Consider the following 27,390-nt stretch of genomic DNA (forward strand, 5'->3'; position numbering starts at 1 on the left):
ACAAACAGTTTACGGCTTGTTTTTGGGCCTGGCCTCGAAAAAAAAATGCGTGTCTCACCCCTTGACGGAAACGACGCCGATGACAGGAGGGGGGGTGCGTCACTTGAATGTTTGAACAATACATTTATAAAAAAAATGTACCTTAAAATAAAAAAGTTCAAACTACGAAAACCAACGAAAACTTATAAATATAAAACTTATCTGAAATATTTTTTTAAACTCAGTGTCCTACCCCTCGAGCTGTCAGTTCGGGGCGGTGGCGGCGCTGCGATCGCTGTGCAGGGGTGGGCCCCTAGGGTGTAATATCAAAATCGATTTTCCAGCACAGCACTTTTTCAGTTCCTTTTGGGGTCCTAAACAACTCCCCAAAGTTTGGGACCGATTGGTTTAGTCCTCACTTTGCGCAAAACGATTCAATTTTCCATATAAATTTGTATGGGGAAAACCACTTTTTAGGATTTTGATATTTAACAATTCGACGTTTCATGCCATATCAAAACCGGACTCATATTCGGATGCTCTGGAAGGTGCTCTACAACTTTGCCGAAGAGAGTATGGTGCTAACTTGCTCCTGAAAGAAGATATAGAGCCCTCAAAACTCGTCTAAAACGTGATTTTCGAGCAAAAAACACGTTTTAGACGAGTTTTGAACACGCTGTATCTTTTTTTAGGGGCAAGTTAGCACCATACTCTCTTCTGGAAAGTTGTAGAGCAGATTCCAGAGCATCCGAAGATGAGTCCAGTTTTGATATAGCATGAAACGTGGATTCAATAAATATCAAAATCCAAAAAAATGGTTTTCTCCATACAAATTTATATGGAAGATTGAATTGCTTTGCGCAAAGTGACGACTAAACCAATTGGTCCCAAAGTTTGGGGAGTTGTTGAGGACCCCAATAGGAACTGAAAAAGTGCTGTGCTCACTAAATTTGGACAACTTTATTTTTTTCCATATAACCATATTACACCCTAGTGGGCCCCTCGACTCTGGGGAAACATCTTATTTATTGTTATGGTTTCATGCTGGTCAAACGGCTGATACTTTTTGTAGATTGGATTTTTTTTTTCTCCGTAAAAAGACTTCCCAAGAAAAAGGGTTCCATCATAATTTTAATTATTTTCCTTCGCCAATTACAGCTAAATATTTAACGAGTCAAACTTTGGACAATTGCCCCGGTGACGACGTCGTCGCAGTTGGCGTTGATTTGTTCGCCGAAGACGTGACCAGAATTTCGGCGAAACAATTCTCGAAAACCTAACCTAACTAACTTTTTTTTAGCTTTAGTTCAAGTCACACAGTAGGCGAAATGATACATTGTTTCTGCATGACGTCTGTCAGGGCCCGCTTCTCGCCACACGTCGCCGTCCGCCGTTTATTTACGGGCACCCTCCCCGGAGGCGATCAACCCTATTTTTCTTGTTCTTCTTCTTGAGCGTCAGGGAGAAGAATAGGGTATTCTGCCCTCGAAAGGGTTAGGGATGTTTAAGAAAAGGGGTGGAAGAACCCCTCTTTCCAGATTTTTGGAATTTTCGGCTCCGCGTAGCACGCGGGCTTCACTTAATTATCCGCGTAATTATATTTATCGCAAGTTTTGCAAAAAGTCTTGAATGAGAGAATTGCTCGAGGGCAAGGCGCATTTTTTTTTCTTAACATTCTGTGTAAAGGATTGCCGCGAAATTTATGATTCTGATTTTAATTATGGAGTTGGAACAACGGCGCAGATTGAAAACGGGCATGGATGAGTGGAGGAGAATTATGGTTTTGGAAAAATTGATGTCATCGATGGAATTGTTAAAATAAAATATAAATGTTGATTTAAATTCATTCTCAGTGTCACAATCAAATTTAAAACCAAGCTTGCTTGCTGTCGAAGAAGCAGTCGTAAATCTCTCGCGCTCTTTTAAGTAAAGGTAAATCATTGCACTTTTTAACACACAAATTAATTGCTTCCGTGACTTTAGTTCGATCCATTTTCGGATTTTTCATACAAAACTCCACCATTGCATCCGGACGCAAATTTCCTTCAGGGTCGTACACGCCAAAGTTTTGTTGAAAGCAGAGCATGAACTCCTAAAAAAGAGTATCAATAATTTCACAAGATTTTGTTTTTAGAAGCCAAACTTACCACTTCCTTCTTGCTGTAGGTGACATTTTTTCGGTATGCTAGCCGTTCAATCATATCAGAATCGGTGGAAATGTCCAATTTTTGGTAGCAAGGCCTTGAGGCGTCCATTATTTTACGAATTTGCTGCTTGTTGTATTCAGCCTACGCAATAATTTGAATTCAGTTAAATCAATTTAAAATGTTTTAATATCATACCAAGCAGCCACTAATGCACAGAACGGCAACCAAAAGTAAAAATTTCATCTTCCCAGCGTGTGACTTGTTCAACTATCTCACGAACACTAAATAATGATCCCCCCGAAAATGATGCATTAAAAATTGTATATCTTATCAAAATTGACCTTTGGAGACCTGAGAAAAGAGATTGTTTGTATGGTTTGGCAAGGGCATGAACATTAATTCTAGATTAAATTTTCAAAAGGTCCTATCTGCATAAGAAACCCATGATTCAAAGGTTGTTTTGAAAATTTACTCTAGAATTAATCTCTGTAAAAAATATGCAAAAAAATTAAACTTCAAGTAACTCAACAGGTACCGTCATCAGGGGTCACATTGGGTGTAGGGGTGAGATTGGGTCATGCAAATTTCTACATTTTTGTATGGCCCAATCTCACACCAGACCCTAAATCGATTAATTGCAGCTAGGTTACATGAAAATTTTCACAGCGATACGTACTATTTCCGGTATTTTTAAAACGCAATGATTCACGAAAAAATGCAGAATATTACAGCTGTTGCAAAGAGGGTATCAAATGATCGAGAATTTTTAATACAGTTCGAAAATAATCTTGGAAATTGTGGAAAATACACAAAATTATTCAGAGAATTATTGAATTAAATGTTAAAAATCTGATTGATTCCGGATTAGTCATCATTCTGAGCTAGAAATTTCATTTGTGAAAGTACCTAGGCAACAAATGAATTTATAACGGATGTTTGAGATCATTATTTAAAACAGTCTCTTTTTATTGTTTAATAGCTTTCTGTAGTATGATTTTCAAATTAGTATAGTGGAATGACCATTAATTAATTTCTGGAGTAATCAGAAATTACTGAATAACTTGCTTTAACTCCGAGTAATTCCAGACTAGTGACCAGTCTAACACTTTGCACACTTTGGCATGAGAAATGAGAATACGAAAAATATAAACCAGAATAATGGAACATCAAATTATGAAAAACTAGTTTGAGAGTGGCAAGATAGCACAGTCACGATGGCATCACAAAAAAATACCCTTGTTTAATCTTAGATCATAGCCAATGTTGCATTGAAAAAATAAAATAAAAGGTTTATTAAACTTATTTTGCATATTACCCTTAAAGTTTCTTGTCCACCTTTTACTTTCGCTAATAAAATTAAAAAGTACAAATCAGTTTGTTTTCACTTTTGACGTTCCGGTTTGAAATTTCTTGGAGAAAATTTAAATCAAATTTGAAAATATTTTTTGGCAGTTCGATATCCGTTAACAACTTCGCCAATTCATACGAAATCGGAAAACTTTCCCCCTCTTCGATTAGCGTGAAAGCTATGTTCCAAGAGGTAATTTTGTTCCCTAATCACGAATTCTAGCTGCAGGGGGGGCGTTACGACCCCTTGAATTTTTGAACATTCGAAAAAGACGTATTTTTCAATAATTTGCAGCCTGAATGGCTTACTCAGAATTCCAACAAAAACATTATACAAAAATTGGTTTCAAAAATTCTGTTATTTTTCGTTATTCGACTGTAGAAATAACAATTTACGTTTTCGTTCTTGAAGTATATTTCAAGAGTCCTTGAGAAAATTCGAGTGGAAGGCTATTTTATGCTGAAGACAGCAATAAATGCGAGTTAAAGCAGCATTAGGTGTAAAATGGACCATTTTAGGAGGTAAGCAAGAACTTTTTTCAGTAGTTATTAAAACTTAGCTGCTTCGACGTTGATTTTTAAAACACTCTGCAAATGCATTTTGTTTCTTTTATCAAACTTAGACTGAGGCTTTTCAAATTTAAAATGCAATGGAGCAATTCTCTACGAAATCGGTCTTTTTTCTTAAATTTTAGTTTTTGTGTTTTTTAATCCGACTGAAACATTTTTGGTGCCTTCGGTATGCCCAAAGAAGCCATTTTTCATCATTAGTTTGTCCATAAAATTTTCCATACAAATTTGGCAGCTGGCCATACAAAAATGATGTATGGAAATTCAAAAATCTGTATCTTTTGAAGGAATTTTTTGATCGATTTGATGTCTTCGGCAAAGTTGGATGGACTACACTGAAAAAAAATGCACGGTAAAACAATTTTTGTTGATTTTTTATTTAACTTTTTGTCACCAAAACTTGATTTGCAAAAAAACAATATTTTTAATTTTTTTATTTTTTGATATGTTTTAGAGGACATCAAATGCCAACTTTTCAGAAATTTCCAGGTTGTGCAAAAAATCTTTGAGCGAGTTATGCATTTTTGAATCAATACTGATTTTTTCAAAAAATCGAAAAATTGGTCGCAAAAATTTTTCAGCTTCATTTTTCGATGTAAAATTAAATTTGCAATCAAAAAGTACTTTGGTGAAATTTTGAGAAAGTGCACCGTTTTCAAGTTAAATCCATTTTTAGGTGACTTTTTTGAAAATAGTCGCAGTTTTTCATTTTTTTAAATTAGTGCACATGTTTGCCCACTTTTGAAAAAAATATTTTTGAAAAACTGAGAAAATTCTCTATATTTTGCATTTTTGAACTTTGTTGATACGACCATTAAATTTCTGAAAAGTTGGCATTTGATGTCCTCTAAAACATATCAAAAAATAAAAAAAAATTAAAAATAGTGTTTTTCTGCAAATCAAGTTTTAGTGACAAAAAGTTAAATAAAAAATCACCAATTTTTTTACCGTGCATTACTTTTTTCAGTGTAGTCCATATCTATACCTACAACTTTGCCGAAGACACCAAATCGATCAAAAATTCCTTCAAAGGATACAGATTTTTGAATTATCATTCATCTTTTTTGTATGGCCAGCTGCCAAATTTGTATGGAAAATTATATGGACAAACTAATGATGCAAAATGGCTTCTTTGGGCATACCGAAGGCACCAAAATAGTTTCAGTCGGATTATAATAGATGATAATACAAAAAAAAATGAATGACCGAAATCTGAGAGAATGGAAGAGCTCTTCAAGACTGAAATTAAGTATTCTTAAACTTTTATGTTCTTGACAAAGATCAAATAAACTTTTCGAAGAAAAATCAGTTCTTAAGTTTATTTCGTAAAAATCATTTGTTCTTTATAAAAATTCAATCACAAATGCCAGCCAAAATGAAATTAGCTTAATTTTTGCTAACTTAACAACAATTATATCATGAATAAAACTGTGACTTTATGCTGGCAATCTCGTTGTGAAATTCTTGGCAGCAAAATTTCACTAATCAATTTTCTGAGATACCTCAAAAAAATATGCATCTAAGGCATGAATCATTTAAAAAAACATTTATTTTTTAACTAATATTTGATGATGTGCTGCAAAAATCAATATGGCTCCCATATTTGGCTGTTATTTTTCAAGTTAATATGGCCGATCTTATCAAATCCATTTTTTATTACGCAAAGCTGTTATAAAGCCATATTTCTCAAGAAGCTCTTGTCCATGCTGTTTTAAGAGCTAATTAGCTTGAGATGCTCTTGTTCAAGATGAAACAAGAATTCAAATACTACAATATGTTTTGAAGTGCTTTTAATCCAGAATAAAAGGAGTAGTACTGCGACCGTAGCGCATGCGCGAATTATTTTGCCAAAGGTAGATCCGTTTGTGAATGTGTTTTCATCGATGAATAGAAACAAATTTTGCGATTTATTAGTTTTCACTTTATTTATTAAACCGAAAAATACCAGCGATTCTGTCGATTGCAGCGTGATAAGGGAGCTCACGGACTTCAACATCAAAATTTGTTCTAGTTGTGTAATGTAAAATTGTAATAACTAAGTTTGACGACTTCGTTAGGATTTCTATTTTTTTTCTCTTTTCAAGAGTAACGAATTTTTGAAAAAGGTTTCCATCAATGTTTCAACGTTTCTTCATTTACTTGAAACCCCTGGAGCAATTATCCACCTTTTTGAACTCAAAAATTAATTACATTTCCTCCATCCCGATTTCTCGCCGGTAAAACTGCTCATTCATTCATTAAACCACACGTTTCACACACAAATAGACAAATATTGACATCTATCCACGCGCTGAGGAAACTTTTTCACTCACTCACCCCCGAGAAATCTCCTTTTATCAACCCTTTCGCGAGTTTGAGTTTTCGTCCGGATGTTGTCTAACACGAGTGAGGGAGGACACCGCGCGCGGGAAAAAAATCCGTGTTAATAAATCAACATCAAACGAGGCGTTTTCTTCACGCTGCTGCTCACATGCGAGTTGAGTATGTAAACAAGGGCAAGATAAACGAAAATCATGCACGTTACAAGTTTTGAAAAGATTCATTGATGCCCTGGAGGTGAATTTGCGTTACAACAAGAGCAAGTTCACTTCTTAGCCAAATGAGTTGGCACTTTTTTCAGCATCGTGGTAAAAAATGGCAGTGTGAGCAATCTTGATATGTGGAACAAATTTAGAAGGATGATTTTTTCAGTTAAAAACCCAAACCTTTCTTTTGTAACACGCGGGTTTCTAAATCTAAACAAATATTGGCTCAAGTTCGTCACCAGACAAATCTTGTTTTTCTTTCAATATTTAAAAGAATTCTTGAAGAAATAAATTTGAATTTTTCCTCATCATTCGAACCCGCAATCTCACGCAAACTGCATTAGCAGTAAATCAATGGATGATCGCCCCGCAGCGACAGCGTGGGTGGATCCCGTACTTTTGGGCCGAACTAAATTTATGAAATCTCACCAGAAAAAAGGGTCCTGCTGCGTACCAGGAAATCTAATCCTTGCCCTACAGTGGTCCACCCGTTTTAGAAGGAAAGTAACTAATGGGCATTTTAATGGGTTTTGCGTTATCCTGTGGTTTCGGACCGGGTAGTTACGGGTGATTTAGGACTTCCGCAACTAGGAAATCCATCGGAAGTGGTCTGGCCAAGTTGATATAAGAATTTGAGATAAAATTGGGTTTCTTAAAACGTAATCGAAATGATGAAATTTCAGAACAAATTTCTTAATAAAATACATACATTTGGTTTATAATATCGTATAAAATCAGGATCAACTAGAATCTTCTTGCATCCTTCAATAAAGTTTTACGGATTTGAATTTCCTACAAAAATATCGTCTTTGGACAATTTTGGGTGAGACCTGCGCTTTTGCTGCCAAAATACTGAAACGATGTTGTTTCCATACATTTTTTCGAATTTTCCCATGCAAACTTCAACGATCAATAGCGCCCCCTTAACCTTAACAGATTTGGCTCAAAGTTGGCACAGTTACTCGAGATTTACAAAAAAAAACAAATCCTGTTACCCTAATATATCTACAAATATTAATAATCAATTGGTCACTGATTTAAAAACATGAAATCATAAAATTGTCTCTTATTATACAAAATAAACAAAATTAAGGTTCAGCAATATTAACAATCATGTAGATTTTTTTATTGTTGATTTCCTATGTGCTCATTGATTTTTTGGATTAATTTTAAAATATTTGGATCTGAGCTAGCGTTTATTGTTACCTACGTAAATGAGAAGTCAACATGGAACAAAATCTATATAGAAACATACATTATTTTATAGTTGTCATTAGGATATAGAGCAATTTCATGTCAAACAGGGAATTTGTTGTATCCTCTGCCTCTCCAGTGTCAATGGAATTCTGTAGAAATCCTATGGTTAAATAAGTTGTGTTTGTGTAAATGGAGCCTGTTGTACTAGAGAGTTTAATGTCTAAAAGAGTGTAAGTTAGTTAAATATTGTATTTCGTAATTTCTTTCGTAATTTGCTTTCTGAAAAATTACACTGAAATAAAAATGCACGCTGTTTCTATGAAATTTTTTGATTTCGAAATGTAATTTGAAGTCATTATAGTCCATTTTTTGTAGAAAATGCCTATGGGTAATTCTCCGCCAACTCACACAGCAGTTGCCCCGACCCCTCTTCGATTTGCGTGAAACTTTGTCCTATGGGGTAACTTTTGTCCCTGATCACGAATCCGAGGTCCGTTTTTTTATATATTGTGACGGAGGAGCGGTACGACCCCTTCCATTTTTGAACATGCGAAAAAAGAGGTGTTTTTCAATAATTTGCAGCCTGAAACGGTAATGAGATGGAAATTTGACGTCAAAGGGACTTTTATGTAAAATTAGACGCTCGATTTGATGGCGTACTCAGAATTCCGAAAAAACGTATTTTTCATCGAAAAAAACACTAAAAAAGTTTTAAAAATTCTCCCATTTTCCGTTACTCGACTGTAAAAAAAATTTGGAACATGTCATTTTATGGGAAATTAAATGTTCTTTTAGAATCTACATTGACCCAGAAGGGTCATTTTTTCGTTTAGAACAAAATTTTTCATTTTAAAATTTCGTGTATTTTCTAACTTTGCAGGGTTATTTTTTAGAGTGTAACGATGTTGTACTAAGTTGTAGAGCAGACAATTACAAAACTTTTTATTCGTAAAATCACGATAACTCGTAATGTTAATAAGCAAACCCCTTATGTCTATGTATCAAAATTTTTGTAATTGTCTGCTCTACAACTTTGTAGAACATTGTTACACTCTAAAAAATAACCCTGCAAAGTCAGAAAAAACACGAAATTATAAAATGAAAAATGTTGTTCTTAATGAAAAAATGACCCTTCTGTAGATTCGAAAAGAACATTAAATTTCCCATAAAATGACATGTTCCAAAAATTTTTACAGTCGAGTAACGGAAAATGGGAGAATTTTTAAAACTTTTTTAGTGTTTTTTTCGATGAAAAATACGTTTTTTCCGAATTCTGAGTACGCCATCCAATCGGGCGTCTAATTTTACATAAAAGTCTCTTCGACACCAAATGTCTATCTCATCACCGTTCCAGGCTGCAAATTATTGAAAAACACCTCTTTTTTCGCATGTTCAAAAATTCAAGGGGTCGTACCGCCTCTCCGTCAGGAGATATCAAAAAACGGACCTCGGATTCGTGATCAGGGACAAAATTTACCCCTTAGGACAAAGTGTCACGCAAATCGAAGAGGGGTCGGGGCAACTTTTCCCGATTTCGTGTGAGTTGGTAGAGAATTACCCTATTGTCTTTTGTATGCCTATTGGACCTATACAAAAAACTGAAGAGAATGGTTTTTATTGTGAATTATCAAATCAAAATTGATAAATGGAAAAGAAAATAAAAACACACAATCCAGGTGCACTTCTTTCAATCTCTGTGGCCAAAGGTCAGTTCTGATAACGCGCGATTCACTTTGTAGAATTTGGGCAGGATTCTTATTCAGTGTCATATAAGCACTCGATCTAGAACAACGCGCTGAAAATGAAATTTCTCGTAATCTCTTTGTTTGCAGTGTGTTGCATCAGTTGTTGTGTGGTAAAGGTATTCGTTTCTAAGTTTGAGTAATTTAATTAGTTTTTTTTTTATTTTAAGGCTGAGTACAACAAACAGCAGTTGCGTCAAATATTGGGCATTGCTAGAAATTGTTACCAAAAAATCGGCATACCTACAGATTCCAACGTGGTCGAACGAATTACTTTCCAGCAAAATGTGACTTACAACGAAGAAGAGCTAGTAAGTTGCTCGTTGAATATGAAAATTATCATATTTTACAAAATATTTTCATTTTTAAGAAATACATACTGTGCTTCCAACAAGAGGCTGGCTGGTTTGACGTCGATGACAATTTCGTGCTGGAACCAATTGTTGATTTTTGTATGCAGAATAATGCAGTTGATCGAGGACAAGTAAAGGAATCCATCAATAAGTGTATCATTAGGTCTAATGGATTGGTTTTAATCGAGAAAGCTCGCAAATTTTACGATTGTTTCTACGAAAATAAACAATTCTTGTTTTAAATGACCATGACTCTTTTAAACATCTAAGGTACTGCTAAAGCTATTTTAAAATTTTAACTTAACCCAAGGGGTTGGAAACTCTTAGAGCTATAATTATTATGTTACCCAGTATATCAAAATATATGTTAGTATACTTATTATTTCCTTTACATATTTCCAGTATACTTACCAATATACTGAGAGTATCTTAATATACTAACCGTTTATTGCTTTTCGGTTAGTATACTAACAAGTATACTGGAATATCGTTAGTATATTCAGTATTCCTAAGTAATATTAGAGTTTCCAGCCCCTTGACTTAACCCCAAATGCGCAGTTTCTAACTCAAATTCAAGTCTCCCAAAAGTTCGCTCCAATGTCAAACGCGCGGCAACGTTCCCCGAAACTCAGATTATTCTGACCTCTTCCCGTTCACCATTCCCCAAGGTTCTTACATAATTTCTCATTGCCTACATCGATTTCCGAGAATATTGCGTCGTTTTCAACCTAATTTTAGCCTGCGCAAGCTGCTCCAGTATATTTTTTTTGCAAACCAGGACACCAACTTCTTAAAAAAAAAAGAGAAATCATCCAAGAATGCCTTGCAGCACCAAGAAGAGTGAAATATAGGTTTCTGTGTTAGGACGACTCTTCAACCCATACTAACATGCATTCCCCCCTAACAATCGGGTTGCTTTGTTTGGTTGAATGCGTTTTTTGTTGTTCCGTTGATGTTTCGGTTTCTTTTTTTAAACTTCTTAAAGATTGCATTTCGGCCTACTGCGCCATTGAGCACCATTGGAGGAAGTCTAAGCCTACTTGTCAGAAACTCTTCAAGACAATAACACGCGCAAAACAAGCTGAAGACAGTCGACGGAAGCAGGGTTGGCAGGATGAAGAAAGGAGTCGCAAAGAAAAAACTCAAAACATGATTGCATAATAATGAGGTTCGTTTTTTTTTTTGCAGTGTTTTCCTTTATTTTCGAGGAACTTCAAAATTACACAATGCCGAGCGAATGTTGGGCAGGGGAAACGCAAAACGAAGGAGTTGCACTTTTTTTCGGCGGTTTTAAAGGGTTCTCCCGTGTTCCTAACCTGAATTATTTTTTGTGCTCGTTTTGTAGAGTTTCTTTGGTGTTTTTTTCCTTCTCAGTACTGTCAAAGTTGGGGAATTCGCTTCCGAGAGGGGAAAAGAGCGGAATTCCGGGAACACTGCTTTATTTCGCAATCTTCAAAAACAAAACAAAAAAAAAACACGTTCTGACATGTGGTGTCGCCCATGTGTGGACAGTTTGGTTCTTGAAAATGAAATTCCCAAGAAATTGTGGTTTGTGGATGGCCGCAAAAAGTGAGCGAAGATCTTGGCGAAGATTCAAAATTGAAACAAAGAGCCGCATCTGCTTTTGGGGTCTTTTCGGTGTCAGCCCGGATGGGAGGATTCCAGCGCGTTTTGACAGCCGCTTTATGCCACGCATGGCCAAGCGCTATAAATCCATCAGTGTGCGATCTAAATTGGTGACGATCTAAATTTAAATAATTTGTAACCTTTTTAATTTGGTTTAGTATTGGTAAAATCTGTAAATAAAAGCATTTTCGATTGAATCTTGACCATATTTTGAGGTCAAGATTCAATCGAAAATGCTTTTATTTATAAATTTAACCAAATTAAACTTAATTAAATTAAATGTAACTTAGTTCAACTTAATTAAGCTTTATAGTACTATTGTTTTTTATTTGAAAAACAGTGATACTTTAGCGAGGGGAATGTCAAATGTTTTTCGACACCACTGTCTCGCTGATTGACATTATGTTGCAAGGCTGTACCGCTAGGGCTACGCTACCACCCCTAACGCGAAAATGTATAAATTTTGGCAACGACCTTGAAACGTCACCATTTGTTACCCTACCCTGACAGGCCCTAAGGCCAATTTCGTGCTTCCTAGGATTACGCGTTGATTTGACGCATAAATTAAACCATTTGTAGAAAAAACCAGCGAATAAACACATGTGCCTCATCCAACACCAAATTATGGGCCCATAAAACATTGCCGCGCTCCATCGCGTCGAAAATTCATTAATTTTTACTACCAAAAGTCACGCGAAATCCTCTGTTGTTGTGTGTTATGATTCACACACACAAAAGGCCACCCTTCCTACCCAGCGATACGTCGATCCGTCAAAGTTGTTTACGCGACGCTTTCCCACAAAAAAAAATACCTGGTGGTCCCCTAACACCGACTCACATTCCTAACCTAACCTCAAATTTCAAAACAACAGCTCGTAGGGCCCGGCAAAAAATCGGCGCCATCTGTGGCCTAGTTTTTCTCCTTTCATTCCTTGCTAACAAAAGCCCTGCCCCGATCGCAGTAAACAGGAAATTAACAGTAAACGCCATATTGAATTTTGGGCCCTCTAAGTCGCACACACACACACACGCGCGCGTTTGTTCTAAGCCACGTGAGAGGGACTCAGGAGCGCTCATTACCAAAAACCCTTTTTGGCGATTCGTGCGAAAGGTAATGCCCAAAAAACATGTTCCCCCCTGGTATTCGATTACAACGTGGCCAGGTATACTTGCCTACCGGGGCCTAAGCCTCTATTGAGGAAAACAACAACTCGCAAAAAATGGAGCATTCTTGTTTTTCAAAACAAGAAAAAAAAAACGGCGACACGTGTACGCGAGGGGTCCAACGATTCTATAATTCTCTCAAAATTCTGAAACAAACAAAGATTGCAAGTTTGACAAGTTTAAATGAATTGACAGAATAAACAGGTTGACAGAATTTAACAGGTTGACAGAATTGGCAAATTAACAGAATTGACAGGTTAACAGAATTGACAGATTGATGTTGTTGTTAATTGAATTATAGTGACTTTAACCGAAATGTGAAACAAACACAGATTGCAAGTTTGACAAGTTGACAGTTTGAAAGAATTGACAGAATTGACAGGTTGACAAAATTGACAGGTTGCCAGAATTTGACAGGTTGACAGAATTGACAGGTTAGCAGAATTGATAGATTGATGTTGTTGTTTATTGAATTATGGTGACATTCACCGAAATGTGGTCATACGTGACCAGCCGATATACTGATGAGAAATTGAAAATTATCCCAACATCTCCTTTGATGAACCCCTCGAGCCGTTGTTTTGATGCTAATCCTTTCGGCGTCCTTTTGGCCAAATTCTTGCCTCACCTCCATGCCTCCACGTCCGTCTTCCAGATCTAATTTTAGCAACCAAAACACCACACTTGAGCAGGCCACCTAATTTCCAAAAGCCATTAAAAAGCACCCTCGTAATTTAATACGTAAAAAACGTGTGTGTGCACGTTCGTTTGTTCCCCAAAACGAGCCCTGAATGCACCGAAAAATGAAATCGAGCAGAGAACTGGACCTGAAAAAAAAACGCAAAAAAAACTAACTTCGTTATAGTGAACAATAACAAACACCGCCAACGAAAACAGCAACAACAACAACAAATTCGCACACAACAAATCCAAATGAGGAAACACCAAAATAAAAATTTGCCCTTCCTTGTCCTTCAAAAGCTACATAATAATACAGTTGGCGTTGTGCTGTTTTTCCTTTTCGTTTCTATTCTTTTCGCGATATTCGCACACTTTTTGTTCCCTTCTCCTTCCTTGCAACTATATTCGCTCGCGACGGCTTTACCTACTTACACAAATTCGCGTAAAGAGTTCTGGAAGAAGGAACGCGCTCGCGCGGCCTGCTCTTCTGTCCGGCATTACGAATACACCTTCAAAGCGCCACTCACGCAGCAAGCCAAGTGAGTTCTTTTGTTTGAACGACTCTGTGTATTGAGGGTTCAGAAAAAAAATAAACCGGCTAGAATTTTTCTTATGTGAGGAATTGTTTTTTGCTAACCTGATCGTGGAATGATTTCAATCGCAATCAATTATTGACCGGTTTGAAATGGGGTAAAAAACGTGATCAACACATGGATTATAATTGAGAGCTTTGGGTAATGGTGGGATTTAGTTTTGCACCGCAATCATTCATTGTCAGGTTTTTGTATGTGTGATGATAATCATGTGGAATGTAATCTATTTGTTTTTAAACGAAGTAGAACTTAAAAATCCATGCATTTGATTCGATGTTTGTAGAGAAAAATCACGTATGTCTGGCGCGATAAGGATTTGGAATTAATTTTTATCCAATTAGTCGATTATTACTGCATACATACAAAATTATATTACTGAACTTGTTATGGAAACCTTCATAATAAGAGAACTGGCGTCCCGTTTCACCGCAAGATTTTGTATGGGCCGTAGCCCAGTTAAAAAAGCAGACAAACGTCAAAAAAACCAAAACAAATCGCAATGACCGAGGGGTTACTGGATGCAAAAATCATGTTCAATGAATGATAAAAACTTTTTTCAAACTTGTATTTATTTTCAAGTTCAGCAAAAGAAATATGAAAAGTAAGCATTGTAAACAAATGTCATTAACTTTTATTTTTATATTTCACCAGGAAAATATTATGCATCGGTGATCCCCTCGTTATTTTTCGTTCAGCTCAGTTATCGAGCAGCATTCGATGACTGGGCTATGTTCTCAGCCAAGTTATCGAACAAGTACTGTAGTTTATAGTTTATAATTTTAGATTTTAGTTATTTATGCCTTAAGGACACGCATTTTGGAAGCTGTTATTGAATGCAAAAGTGCTTATAATTGACGTAATTTATGTTTTGCCTCAAATAAAATTCAAGCATTAAAAAAATGTTTTATGGAAATACATAATAAAAAAGATACTTTGGATCAATTAAGAACATGTATGCCTACACTGAAATAAAAAAAAGTACCACATTTCTTAATTCTAGGAATTTTGCCACTTTTCCTTATTAAGTAATCCAAAAAAACCCAATTACTAAATAAGAAAAAGAGTCAAAATTCCTAGAATATAGCAATTTTGTACTTTTTTTCATTTCAGTGTGAAGTCTTCAAAATTCTTCTTATAAATTTCCATTCATCAAGCATATCATAATTTAATTATGACAATCATTTCAAAAGAGGTCAACATTGAAACACTTTCCCATCAACTATTCAAACACTCGTTCCGCCTCCAAGTGACACTTCTTTCCTAACGTGGTCAAAACTTTTATCATTATCTAAATGGCCCTACTAATGGTTTCCTAGCTCACCCAAAATCGCTAATCGAACACGTTTGGCCACGGGGGAAATTAATCCCAATTTACTGCGCCCGCGACGTGGCTGACTTGAACTGACCAGCAGATTTTGCCCCATCCAGTCCATTATTCTAATCTTCGTTTATTGAGCAAGGATTTTCCCCCTGTTTGAATTGGTTGTCAGGTTGACCATCGAGTCATCTCAAGAGGATGAATTTTCCCTAAACCACCCAAGTAGGCAAATTCTTGCTGCTTTTCCCTCAAGGACTTTTCTTGCACCCCTCTCCCTACCGGCTTACTTCATGTAAATTTACCCAAACATAAAATAACGATAAAGCAGATTTTCCTCCGAGGAGCGATTACCCGTCTTATCGGCACCGTTTTTTTCCCTACTGCTAAGGATTGTCCGCAGAATTTAGGGCTTTATTTGGGCGCCTCCTTGGGCCGCTTTATTTATGGTCAAATTTTGAATACATTACGCCACACTTGCTCCTTGGGCTATTTTTCACCATCCCAAAGGAGGTTTGCGGGGTAAAAACAACAGGAAATCGTTTCGGCTCAGTCAATAATTCTAGTTTTATTGGTTCGTCCCCAGGCTTTCTTGCCGAAACTCAATGCAATCATATCCCCATCATAAAACATCCATCAACATGAGAACAAGAGCGAGACGAGACTGGCTTTTGAAGATTAAATAACACATGATTTTTTTTTATAAAATAATATGACAATAATAAAATTGGCAGGTAAAGAAAAACAATTGTTACCTTTGACCTGTCAAAGATTATTTGTAATGGCAATACATATTTTATTATGTAAATCTGTAATTTATTTCTGCTGCTATCAGTGACACTTACACTTAGTTATAAAGGCTACAGTTGAATTTCAGAAAAGGTGTTAATTTACCCACGATATCTACCACAAATTAAGCAATTAAGTCATTTTAAAATGAATCTTTACAGCTTCTCTTAAAAACAACAGTCGCAACAAACAGCATTAAAGAGATATTACACAATGACAAACGAACAAACTAGCACTTGTGTTTGACAGTTTGCTAAACTCGCAAAGAAAGCAAAATGTATGCAGACTGACGTTTCTGTAAACAAACAAAGTAGGCAAACTGTCAAAACGTGCGAGTTTGGTTTTGTTTGTCATAGTCTCATACCTCTTTTAGAACTACCAATTGGAAAACACATGAATAGACAGTGAAGAACGGAAAAAGAGTCATCACAAATCGGACACACGCCATTAATTTTGTTCCCCTTCCTCCCCTAGTTCCTACCATTCTGCCGTTTGCAAGTGTCACCCAATTCTGGGCGCCCCCTAAGTTCGGCCATTTCCGGGAACCGGGACCTTTTGTATGATACACTGTTGGATAAATCATAAAAATGTTGCTGTTTTTGTGTTTCTTTCCGGTTTTCTAATACATTGCAATGTTTTGATGGAAATGATGCGAACTGTCAAAGTAGTGGACGTTTGCAAAGGGGACGAAAATAGGTCAATCGATCTGGTGGATATTTGTTTTGGAGATAATATTTATGAATAAGGATGTTATTTTGATTTATCAACTTAACTTAGTGTATTCAACAAGTTGCAAGAAGAGTTTTTCAGCACAAAATCATTACTTTTGATGCAAGGGCTGAAAAGTAGATCTTTTGAGAACTCAAATGTAATACGAAAAAAGCTTGCTATGAAAAGTAGGTCGTTTCGTCAATTGAGACTGACAGGAAAAGTTAAAAAAAGGGTTCATATTTAAATACATATATTAGGGGAAATATACCCATTTTAATCACACTAAGCCGTTCGACCAATTCTCATCACTTTTGCTGTTTTTCGCTATTAAATCAACATTTTCAGATGTTTCGTCAATGGAGAGTTGCTTGCTCTTATACTTATTACTTTGGAACAGTCAAAAACACTTTAAATAAGCTGTAATTCATGATCAAAGTGCTGATAGGCCGATAATAGAAATAGGCTGAGAAAGGGTATAGTTCCCCTACTTTGGTTAAAATAGAAAATGATTCTTGAAGAAATGCTTCAAGCAAAGAAAAATGCTCAATGCTCAATGAAAACTTAAATGACTTTCAATACACGGATGTTACCAGAAGCCACTTTTATTTTCAAACTCACATCATAATTCGCAAACACGCTAACGCTCGTCTGCCGCTGGACGTTTGCCAACTTCGGTTTCATTTTCCCTAACTTTCGCGAAGCAGCAGAAGTATCCCATTAAACTAATTCCGCACATCCATCATCGCGATGTTTCTCGCTCGTCTTCTTCCTCGTTTCCTCTTAGGCAGCAACTCGATTGTGTCATCCCGGCAGCACCGCGTCTTCTACAGCCATTCTTCGCACCGCAGCAGGCCTTGAAAGAGAAAGAGACGCTCATTCGCGCATTATTACGATTCTTGTTCTCTGCCCCGCAGCCGTAGCTTCCTCTCCTTTGGTTACAAAACCAGTTTCTGAGTTTTATTGTTACACCCCAATGAAAGACCTCTGACATCCAATGCAACCGCCACATCATTGCACTGATTGACAGCTTTTTTGGCACTGGTTGTGACAGCGTCTTCAATACAGCTCCGCTGGTCGTTCTGACTGAGAACTCTCGATGTCAGAGTTTGACCTTCCTCGTTCGAGTGTATGTTGGCGTTTTCTACTTCTTGACTGTCTTCCCTGCTAAACTGCAGTGCCCCCCAACGTCCAAGACGTTTCGCGCTCCAGGAATCTTCAGGTCTTCAAGTCTTCTCCACTCTCCACGAAGAAGAATTAAGCCAGATTGGCATCGCAAACCCGGGAACGGGTTTTAAGTGCGCTCCCCTCTCCGCGTCATCTTTCTCCACCTCCTCCTTCTGCACATTCTCTCCTCCAATTCTTTCAATTGGTTCTTTATTTTTGCAACTTCCAAACCTCCCCTCCCATCGTTCCTTCTGAGTTATACTTTTCTCTGCTCTCCTCACCCATTTCGCTTTCCTGTTCCACCCCTTTCCGCACCGCTCCGCTTTCCTGCTCTCACACATACGCCCGTCACTTCCACTGGCGTTGGATCCAAAACAAAGTTGGCCTTGAAATTGCCGGACAGAGAGGGCAAGCGACAGGCTGCTTCGATCGGCTCTACCTATACCACTTTCGCCAGAGCGAGACGCCGTTCGCCGGCTTAAGAATTCTGCTCCAGCTCTGCAGGGCCTGCTTCGTCTTCGATGTCTTCCTCGTCGACGTTTCTTGTTGTGCGTGATGGAGTTGCGCGATTGCGAAACGAAGCGCGTTCTTATAAGAACGCCACGTCGTGACTTCTTGCAGCAACGAGTTGTTCTTCTCGACGTTGCGGAATTGTTGGTCTTCTTGTTCCCGGTACTGGTGCCGGCTCGTCGTCGTCGTCATGCTGTAAGCCGGGGAATGAAAGATCTTGAACTTGAAGCTTCTTCCTCTTGGTGGGGGTTTGTTCTGATTGTTTACAGCCAGCAGCAAAAAAAAAAACCTGAAACACATGCCAATTCTGGGGCTGCTTGGGCCGGATGATGTGGCCTGGCCGGCCTACTTGGGTTTTGCGCCTGCGTCTGTGTTTGTGGGAACGAGATCGTGTAATACTCCACTAACTTGGTTTCGAAAACGCGTTCTGGTTCTCGTTCTCGACGGCGATGACGGGAACTGGTTCCCGGAGGCTCTGCGCGTTGTGTGAGGCAATTTCTGGAATGGTTCTGGGACGAGTTTTTGCTTCTTTTTTTTGCGGGATGGAGTTGTGCCAACTTGAAGTTGCTTTTTTGTAACGATCGGGTTGGCGTGAAAAGACTGCATGTTAATACTGGAATAAGAACTGATTTACCAAGTTTTCTAAATTTATCACGAAAAACTGATTTATTGTCTTATTTTTGATAGTAGAGCTGCCTGTCATTGACCATTGAACAAAGCACCAACAATGCTAGACCCGACCCGAACCATAAACTACTCTTAAATGATTTAGAATTTTTAAATCGAAGATAGCGATCAAAATAGGTGATATGAGATATTGAAAAAATGTTTTTTTGTTTATAGGCATTTCCAATTCATGAAGGTTTTTTTCTGGGTGATAAATAGAGATAATGCGTAACGTGATTTTCGAATGATCCCACTTTGTTTACATCTACAAAGAAGGAGTCTGTTCAAGCACAAGCATGACTTTTTTCTTACTGGTAAATGAGCTGATTTATAATCAATAGTATGTGTTTTATTTTGATTTTTTTTTGCTGGGAAATTGTGAATGTTTTCAAGTTTCGATCGATTAGAAAAGGTTTTTCTTTTTTACGGGTGACGAAGAGCTGCGGAGATATTGTCATATTGCGACGTCACAGATAAATTCTCAAGCTGATTTTGGAATCCTGCAACTCTTCCTGGTCCAGCGATGAAACAATCTGCTAATTCTAGCAAAGCTGATCTAACAAAAGGAGAAGATTTTCACCAAACCAGTAAGTTTCAAACGGAATCAAACAGTAAAGACAGCTTCTGGGTGAATTCAACCGCATCGACTCCATAAACAACATTCATAATTATAAAAAAATTTATTATCGCCTTCAACTTGCTTAAGATTTTTTGACTTCAACTCCAGGTCCTCAAACGCCACACATTTTTCATTCCAGAAAAAAAAATATTTTTAATGATTGATAACATTTTTTTTGGCGAACAGTTAATTGGTTCTACACTGACAGTTCAAAATTGAGGCCGTTTTGTGAACCACTATTCAGCACCCAGGTTTTTTACCACTTCCTGAATATAACGTTTGTTCTCTTATTTAACCTTTCGGCAGTGTGCTTTGTGGTTAAATTTATTTTTTAAATACACAGCAAAAAATCCGATGGTAAAATCGCATGCAAAAGCATGCACATCACCTTCGTCAAAAAAGACACTTAATATTACACGCTGCATGTACAATTTTTGTAAACACAAAAAAAAAAAGTTGCAACAGACGGGACTCAAACCAAGCACCTACAGTAAGGACTGGCGCCTTAGCCCGCTCGGCCATCAGACCGATATAAAATGGAAAGGATAAACGTATATGTGAGCTTGACATTTCGATAAAGTAGGTTTCCCATACTGATGGGCTACATATTTCATGGTGTAATATTACACAGAATTTCATAGAATAATGCAAAATTTATTTTACACCCAGGCCTTTTACACGCAGCTGGATTACTACTTTATTTGCTGTGATAGTAGACCATTTTCATAGCTTGAATTACTTACTAGCAGACCAATCATGCTCCTCGACCATTTCCGACAATCGGGATTTCCACCCAATTTAGGCCAAGACTTCACCATCTTGGAATTCTTCCCGACAGCGTCGCGAATGATGTTACATAAGTTTCCTCTCACTTTGCCAAAACCAGAACCAGAATAAACCTGACGAAGCTGGAAGCTCAAGAGTGTGGCAAGAAGCAGAAGACGGTGGAACATCATCAACACAACCACCAGAACGGATCAGGTTTTGGGCTTGTTGTTGTGTTCTTCTGGCGTTGGTTCTGCTAGAACCCGATTGAGCAAAGGAACGCGGAGGGGGTGTCGAGGGACAAAGTGGAGGGGGGGGGGGGATTATTTAATAGCATTTTGCGGGTACCACATCGTGCGGAAACGACGCAGCAAAATGCAGCTGGGAAAGAAACGCTGCTGTGCAGAACGAAGCAGTAATTGCAAAATAAGGAGATGGAACATCAGAACAACGAACACAACAAGAAGAGAACAGAGAACCACAGAGAACAAGTGAAAAGAAAGCTAGATTTTGCGCGGCGCAAGAAGTCGAAGAAGAACCGGACTTGGAGCGTGACGGATTCGCCAAACAAGAAGAGAAAAGAAGAAAAGAGGAAGAAGTAATTGCAATTGCCCACACGGACACGGTGGAAAAATTGATGAATTCTCTTTATTCTTGGTGGGCATGCCAAGGAAAAAGAAACCCAAAGAAAACCAAGGGAAATAAGAGTAGATCAGTATGGGTGGCTTCCGGGGAGGGGGAAGATGGGAAGGAGGTCCGGAAATTACGGCCGGTGATCACGGGATTTGTGAAAGTTTGCTTCCTTCGACTGGAGTAATTGTTACCAAGTTGAAGAACTTGTAAGATATGTCGGTCTGTAGGACTTGGACTCTCTGGACAAGAAAGCGAAATGCCTGGCTAGAATTAGGGAAGGAAATAGTGCAGAAAGTTTTCGGTTTAATGAGTGAGGAACATGCGGTTAGCAATTTAGTAGTTTCTTTAGGGATATGGCTTTTGTACGACCAACAATGTATTTCAAACTGGATTATATTTGATTCATTGGAAATATTGAAATGTTTCAAAAACTCGTAAATTAGCACAATTTGAATAATCAGGCATTTACCTCAACGACGTTGTGCTAACTTGTCGCAATCGCTTTTTGACGTTTCGATAATTACGCATTTTAATGTGTGACCATGGATAAACAAAAACTAGACAATGTAAACAATAACAAACACGTTTTGTTTGGCCGACCGTTCTGTGCATTGTTCCGAAGTTTAGTTGAATTTGGTTGCCTGAGTCCCGAGTTATAACTACAAATGTGTATGGTAATCGGGCATTCGGGCACGCGTTCTGACCTGAAATCCCTTTAGCCAGTTGTCGCACTTGCAGCAATTTTCAGAGTGTGTCAAGGGAGCACCACCAGATTTAAACTTCTGTCAAAGTGAGAACAATTCACTGAGTTTTTTAGGTTTTGATTGAATATCTCATGATTAAAATTGAATTTTGGGGATCTGAGATGGTCAAAATGTGATGCATTAAGAGCTGCACAAAATGGCGTGAGAAAAATATATTCAAAAAAAATCCAAAATTTTATAACTGAATTGTGCTAAAGATGTTGAAAAAATACAGATGCCATAAAGATTGGTTAACAAGAATAAAAAAGGTTAAACTTTTTGCACAAATTTCTTACTTCCAATGTGAACTCTCCAGCGTCCACTCTAGTTGATTGGGTCATAAATCATTAATAATCACGCACGGTTCATCCTTCCAGAAGGCACAGTTGGCACGCTTGGTGGAAGTGTTACGCCTTCTGGGAGCGTTCAACTAGAAATTAAAATGTATATTTTTCGGGGTAGAGTTACTTCCACACCTCAATTCTTGTTTAATAACTGTCATTGGTAACTCGCTGTTTGTCAACATTGTGTTTTTATTCAAGAAATGTAAAAACAAACTAAATTTGTGAACAAATTTAATATTGCAAAGAAAATGGTTAGCAAATTTTCCAAAACATTGTTTTGCAAAACATAGCCGCCGAATGACAACTAACAAATGGCACCTTTTTGTCGGGGGTCACCGCGGGCCAGGTGATAAATGGCCACCGGTTCCACCTCACCGGTCCTAATAATAACATTCAAAATAGGCACATTTTTCGCCAAACCCCTAAACTCGGCCAAAGCCGCGCGCGCCATACGTTATGACCGAATGACGTGAAAACGCACCATTTGAAACTTCCAAATTCAACTGTAGCTATATATCGCCGGGGACTTAACCGTATAATTATTATCCATCCGTGGTCCACAATTATAATTGGGCGTTGTGCGAACTGCTCCAAAGCGCATCCATCAATGACTTGGGCCTTTCCCTCCGCTACAACAGTGTACAGTCGAAACCGAGCAAAGGGAACCAAACTCTAATTACAGGTTGGAGGAGGAACTTTCGGAAAATAAATTAGAATTTTCGATTTCGTTTCGGGTGGTGAATACTACTCAGCTCCTAGCCTGATGGGTGGCGGTTAATGGGACAGCAGGGATGGGTAACGAGCAAACATAATGTTGTTTTACTCTGGTCGGGAAGGGATCCCGTATAGAATTCCAATCAATCACTGATTGGTAGCAGAAGCTCATTTATTAAGAATTTGGGTGCGTCGATTGGGTCTAGATATATGAAAAAGACAAAAGTGTTCCATTTCGTTTGCATCAACCGGAATTTCAAAGTTCTATGACCCCAGAAGCTAGCCTGAAAATTTGAGCTCATTTGGTAAGGTTTAGTTGCTCCAGTTTTGATCTGAAGTTAGTATGGAACTTGATTCAATTTAATATGGAGAATTGTAACTTTTTACATGTTCTTATAGAAAATTTCCCAAAACCCTATCAAATTTTCCTATTCATAGGTTTCTTATAGGTTTTGATCCGGGGAACAACTTTGTAGAACATCGCAAAGTGCTAAGAATTGATCCTGGAAAGATACAGGATGTTTTTTAGAGTTTACTTTTTTCGGCAAAATTTCAAAATATGCTAAAAAATTAATCTGTATCTTTTCGGGATCATTTCCTAGCGCTTTGCGATGTTCTACAAAGTTGTTCCCCGAATCAAAACCTATAAGAAAACTCTTACATGATAAAGTTTTATCGGGTTGAGGAAAACTTTCTAGAAGAAGAGTTAAAAAGTGAAAAATAAATCAATTAAATTTATTGAAATTCCATTCTAACTTCATATCAAAACTGGAGCAACTAAACCATAACCAAATGAGCTCAAATTTTCAGGCTAGCTTCTGGGGTCATAGAACTTTGAAATTCCGGTTGATGCAAACGAAATTGAACACTTTTGTCTTTTTCATATATCCGTGAACCACGCTAGTCTAGAGTCGCTTTCAGAAAACATATGGGAAATACGCCTGCCTTGCTAAGAAGGTAAGCATATTCAAGGCACTTGGCTAAAGCCGGAATACAGAATTCAGAAAATAACTACGTAAAGTCTCAGACTGTTGAGTCAGGAAATTCAGCTTTATTTCTGAACAAAGAATAACTTAGTTTAAATAAATAATATCACAACCATTTGACACCGATTTTGAAAGAGAACTGTTTTCAGAGATGTAGAAATCTCTTTCAAGATTTCTTGAGAGTACGCAACTAGTAGAAACAACAGTTAAAAAAAGTGAAATTGAAAAGTTGATAAGTTGGAGTTTCAAGAAAAGAATTGGAGTTACCAAAAAAAGTCTACCATTTAAGTTAGCTATTTTTTACTAGCCTTTTGGCTTCTGGACCAAATAGCCTAAGTCTAAAAATATAAACTTTTCAGGGGGGTTCCCTATAACCAAAAAAGCAACATGCGTCATTGGTTTGTTTAAAAACAAAAATTAAAATGGTAAGAGGTCTTTTTTCTTTGTTTTGATAAGTATAGAAAACACTCAAAAATTATTCAAAAAATATTTTTTATACATGAATTATTTGATAAACATATCAACTCCAAAACCCTTACGCATTTGACGTTAAATTTATCGTCATACTATTTTCACAATCAATTGTTTAAAAAAATGCGTTTAGGGAGACTAGATCCCTGCATTTTTACATTCACTGGAATCAGCCTCAAGATTAAATAATTGGGCTGGGTTTTCGTACATAGTTTCCTTTAGTATAGTTGTACATAACTTACTGCAGTTTGAACCATTTTTCAAAAGTTTTGTAAACAAAAATTTCCAGCTTTTGTAAACATGCTCAATTTTGGTCTAAAAAAGAAAATTTTAAGTTTTTAAATATTTTACATGCTAAACTTTATATATATACTTTATATTTTGAACACAAACGTACAGGTTCAATGTGAAATTGCTGTATCTTATAGAAAATAAAAAGTTTGTATTAATAAGAAACATTTTGCTTAAAACTTCTTCAAAATGTTGAAAGGGGGATCAAATTACCCCCAACATTTTGAAAATGCCGGTTTAAAATAGTTTTTTTTAAACGCTTGGCATTATTCTAAGAGTTTATCTGATGAAATACCCTTATCAGCCAAACATAGTTGAATGTTTAAGCTTTCAATTCATGCAAAAAGATCATGGTTTTGTGAGAAATTGACAGAGTTATGTGCGATACAAAAAAAGGGGATCAAGTCTCCCCACTCTCCCCTATGGATGAGGACTATTTGGAATAATTTACGGAGTATTTTGAGCCAAGAACAGGTAAAGGCAATAAATAAAAGCCAATATTATCAAAACTCGAATGTTTCGAAAAATATGTGATATTTTTCTCAAAATATAACTTAAACTGTCTATAACACAAAAAACGTATAATTGAAAAATGGAAACTATTTTTCTTCAGCGTCAAAGTTGATAATACATTTAAACACAGTACTTGTACGGTAACTAGGCTTAAATCGTATCCCTGTTACCGAGAAATAAAAATAAAGTTGCTATAATTTGTGTTCTGAGCTCACCTTTATTATTGTCTTGAAATTTCTTTAAACATCTTTTAGTTGATAAAAAGTTGTAAACTATCAGTAACCCGTCGCAAATAAACAATAAAATTTCAGAATAACAAACCGAAACAAGAAAAATTGTTGAGCTTGCTTCTCTATTTACTGACTTTCCGTTTCAATGGATTTTTTTAAAAAATAGTATATTTTCATGCCTTCTTTTTTTATATTTTTTCAGGGTGGTGAATCAAGTCTTCAACCAAATGGTCAATTAGCATTATTTGAAAAATAATTTTCAATAACGTATGAATTTTCTTTTTTTTGGAAATTAAGAAAATATATTGATTCTTTGTATAATTTCAACCATTCTTAAAAAAGCAATAAGATCATCAAAACTCTAAATTAATTAGGATGACAAACAATTATTGTCCCTGGTCACGAATCCGAGGTTCGTTTTTTTGATATCTCGTGACGGAGGGACGGTACCACCCCTTCATTTTTGAACATGCGAAAAAAGAGGTGTTTTTCAATAATTTGCAATCTGAAACGGTAATGAGATGGAAATTTGGTGTCAGAGTGACTTTTATGTAAAATTAAACGCTCAATTTGATGGCGTACTCAGAATTCCGAAAAAAACGTAGTTTTTTATCGAAAAAAACATCAAAAAACGTTTTAAAAATTCTCCCATTTTCCGTTACTCGACTGTAAAATTTTTTGGAACATGTAATTTTAAGAGAAATTTAATATACTTTTCAAATCTACATTGACCCAGAAGAGTCATTTTTTTCATCCATGATAAAAAATTTCATTTTAAAATTTCGTGTTTTTTCTAACTTTACAGGGATATTTTTTAGATTGTAATAATGTTCTACATAGTTGTAGAGCAGATAATAACAATAATTTGATATGTACACATAAGGGGTTTGCTTAAAAACATCACGAGTTATCGCAATTTAACGAAAAAAAAGTTTTGAAAAAGTTAATTTTTGCGTTTCTTTTTGTTGCGTCGTCCGTGTCTGTCGCGGGTGACGATGAACGGCCATGATCGATGACGACCAACTTTTTCAAAACTTTTTTTTTTTCGTAAAATCACGATAACTCGTGATGTTTATGAGCAAACCCCTTATGTTTATATATCAACATTTTTTGCAATTGTCTGCTCTACAACTTTATAGAACATTGTTACACTCTAAAAAATAACCCTGCAAAGTTAGAAAAAAACATGAAATTTTAAAATGAAAAATTTTGTTCTAAATGAAAAAATAACCCTTCTGGGTCAATAAAGATTCGAAAAGTATATTGAATTTCCCTTAAAATGACATGTTTCAACATTTTTACAGTCGTGTAACGGAAATTTTAAAACTTTTTTAGTGTTTTTGTTGATGAAAAATACGTTTTTTTTCGAATTTTACATAAAATCACTTTGACATCAAATTTCTAAAGTAAGGGAAATTCAAAATATCAGGTTGCTCCCTTCTAAGAGCCTCCAAAGCTCCATGTGCCCACTTTTAAGAAGCCTCCAACGAGAAGGCTTCACCGTTCGTAAAAATCATCAATTTCCCAAACCAAACCCCCACCCGACTTGGACGCCTCAACCGGCGACGAACTGTCCCGAGATCGCAGGTCTCGAGTCTCGAGGAGAGTCTCAGTTTCAGTCACGCACTTGCGCGCCTTTAATTTTCAATTTGCCCAAACAACTTCAACAGTCCAAGTGAGAGGTGGTGACGAGGGGTAGGAGATGAATTCGGTCTGTTTTTTTTTAATGAGCAGGTTGCTTCTTTCGAGCTCGAACGCGAAGTTTATTTTCAAGGTTAATTTAATCAAACTTTACCTAGGCTAGATTTAAGACGAGAGACGAGTTGGGTAGTACATAGTCGAGGGGCTTATTTAATCTCTTTGGGGGGTTTCTTTTGGGTTGATCCTCTCCGGTTCGCCTATTTACTAGCGAACTACCTGATCGTGATTTGGTTTTAATGGCTGAACTTTTCGCAGTTGTTTTATTCTACTTCCACTTGTTTGCGATTTTTTTTTTGTTGGT

The 27,390-nt window shown here is 36.8% G+C and overlaps 1 protein-coding gene and 1 long non-coding RNA gene across 2 annotated transcripts; one reads left to right on the forward strand and one right to left on the reverse strand.

Annotated features, from left to right (window-relative positions):
- Positions 1 to 1,805: 1,805 nt before the first annotated feature.
- On the reverse strand, positions 1,806 to 2,403 carry LOC119765208. Its single transcript, XM_038248614.1, has 3 exons — positions 2,322 to 2,403; positions 2,127 to 2,267; positions 1,806 to 2,071 (listed from the first exon to the last, which is right to left on the reverse strand). The coding sequence occupies exons 1-3, from the start codon at positions 2,367 to 2,369 to the stop codon at positions 1,847 to 1,849; spliced, it is 414 nt and encodes a 137-aa protein (XP_038104542.1). The 5' UTR covers positions 2,370 to 2,403; the 3' UTR covers positions 1,806 to 1,846.
- Positions 2,404 to 9,532: 7,129 nt separating this feature from the next.
- Positions 9,533 to 10,107, forward strand: LOC119765224. The gene is made up of 3 exons (XR_005276579.1): positions 9,533 to 9,620; positions 9,678 to 9,818; positions 9,878 to 10,107. It is a non-coding gene; the product is annotated as an uncharacterized LOC119765224 (long non-coding RNA).
- The last annotated feature ends 17,283 nt before the right edge of the window (positions 10,108 to 27,390 follow it).

The sequence above is a fragment of the Culex quinquefasciatus genome, chromosome 1 (genome assembly GCF_015732765.1).
Source record: "Culex quinquefasciatus strain JHB chromosome 1, VPISU_Cqui_1.0_pri_paternal, whole genome shotgun sequence".
NCBI lineage: Eukaryota > Metazoa > Arthropoda > Insecta > Diptera > Culicidae > Culex > Culex quinquefasciatus.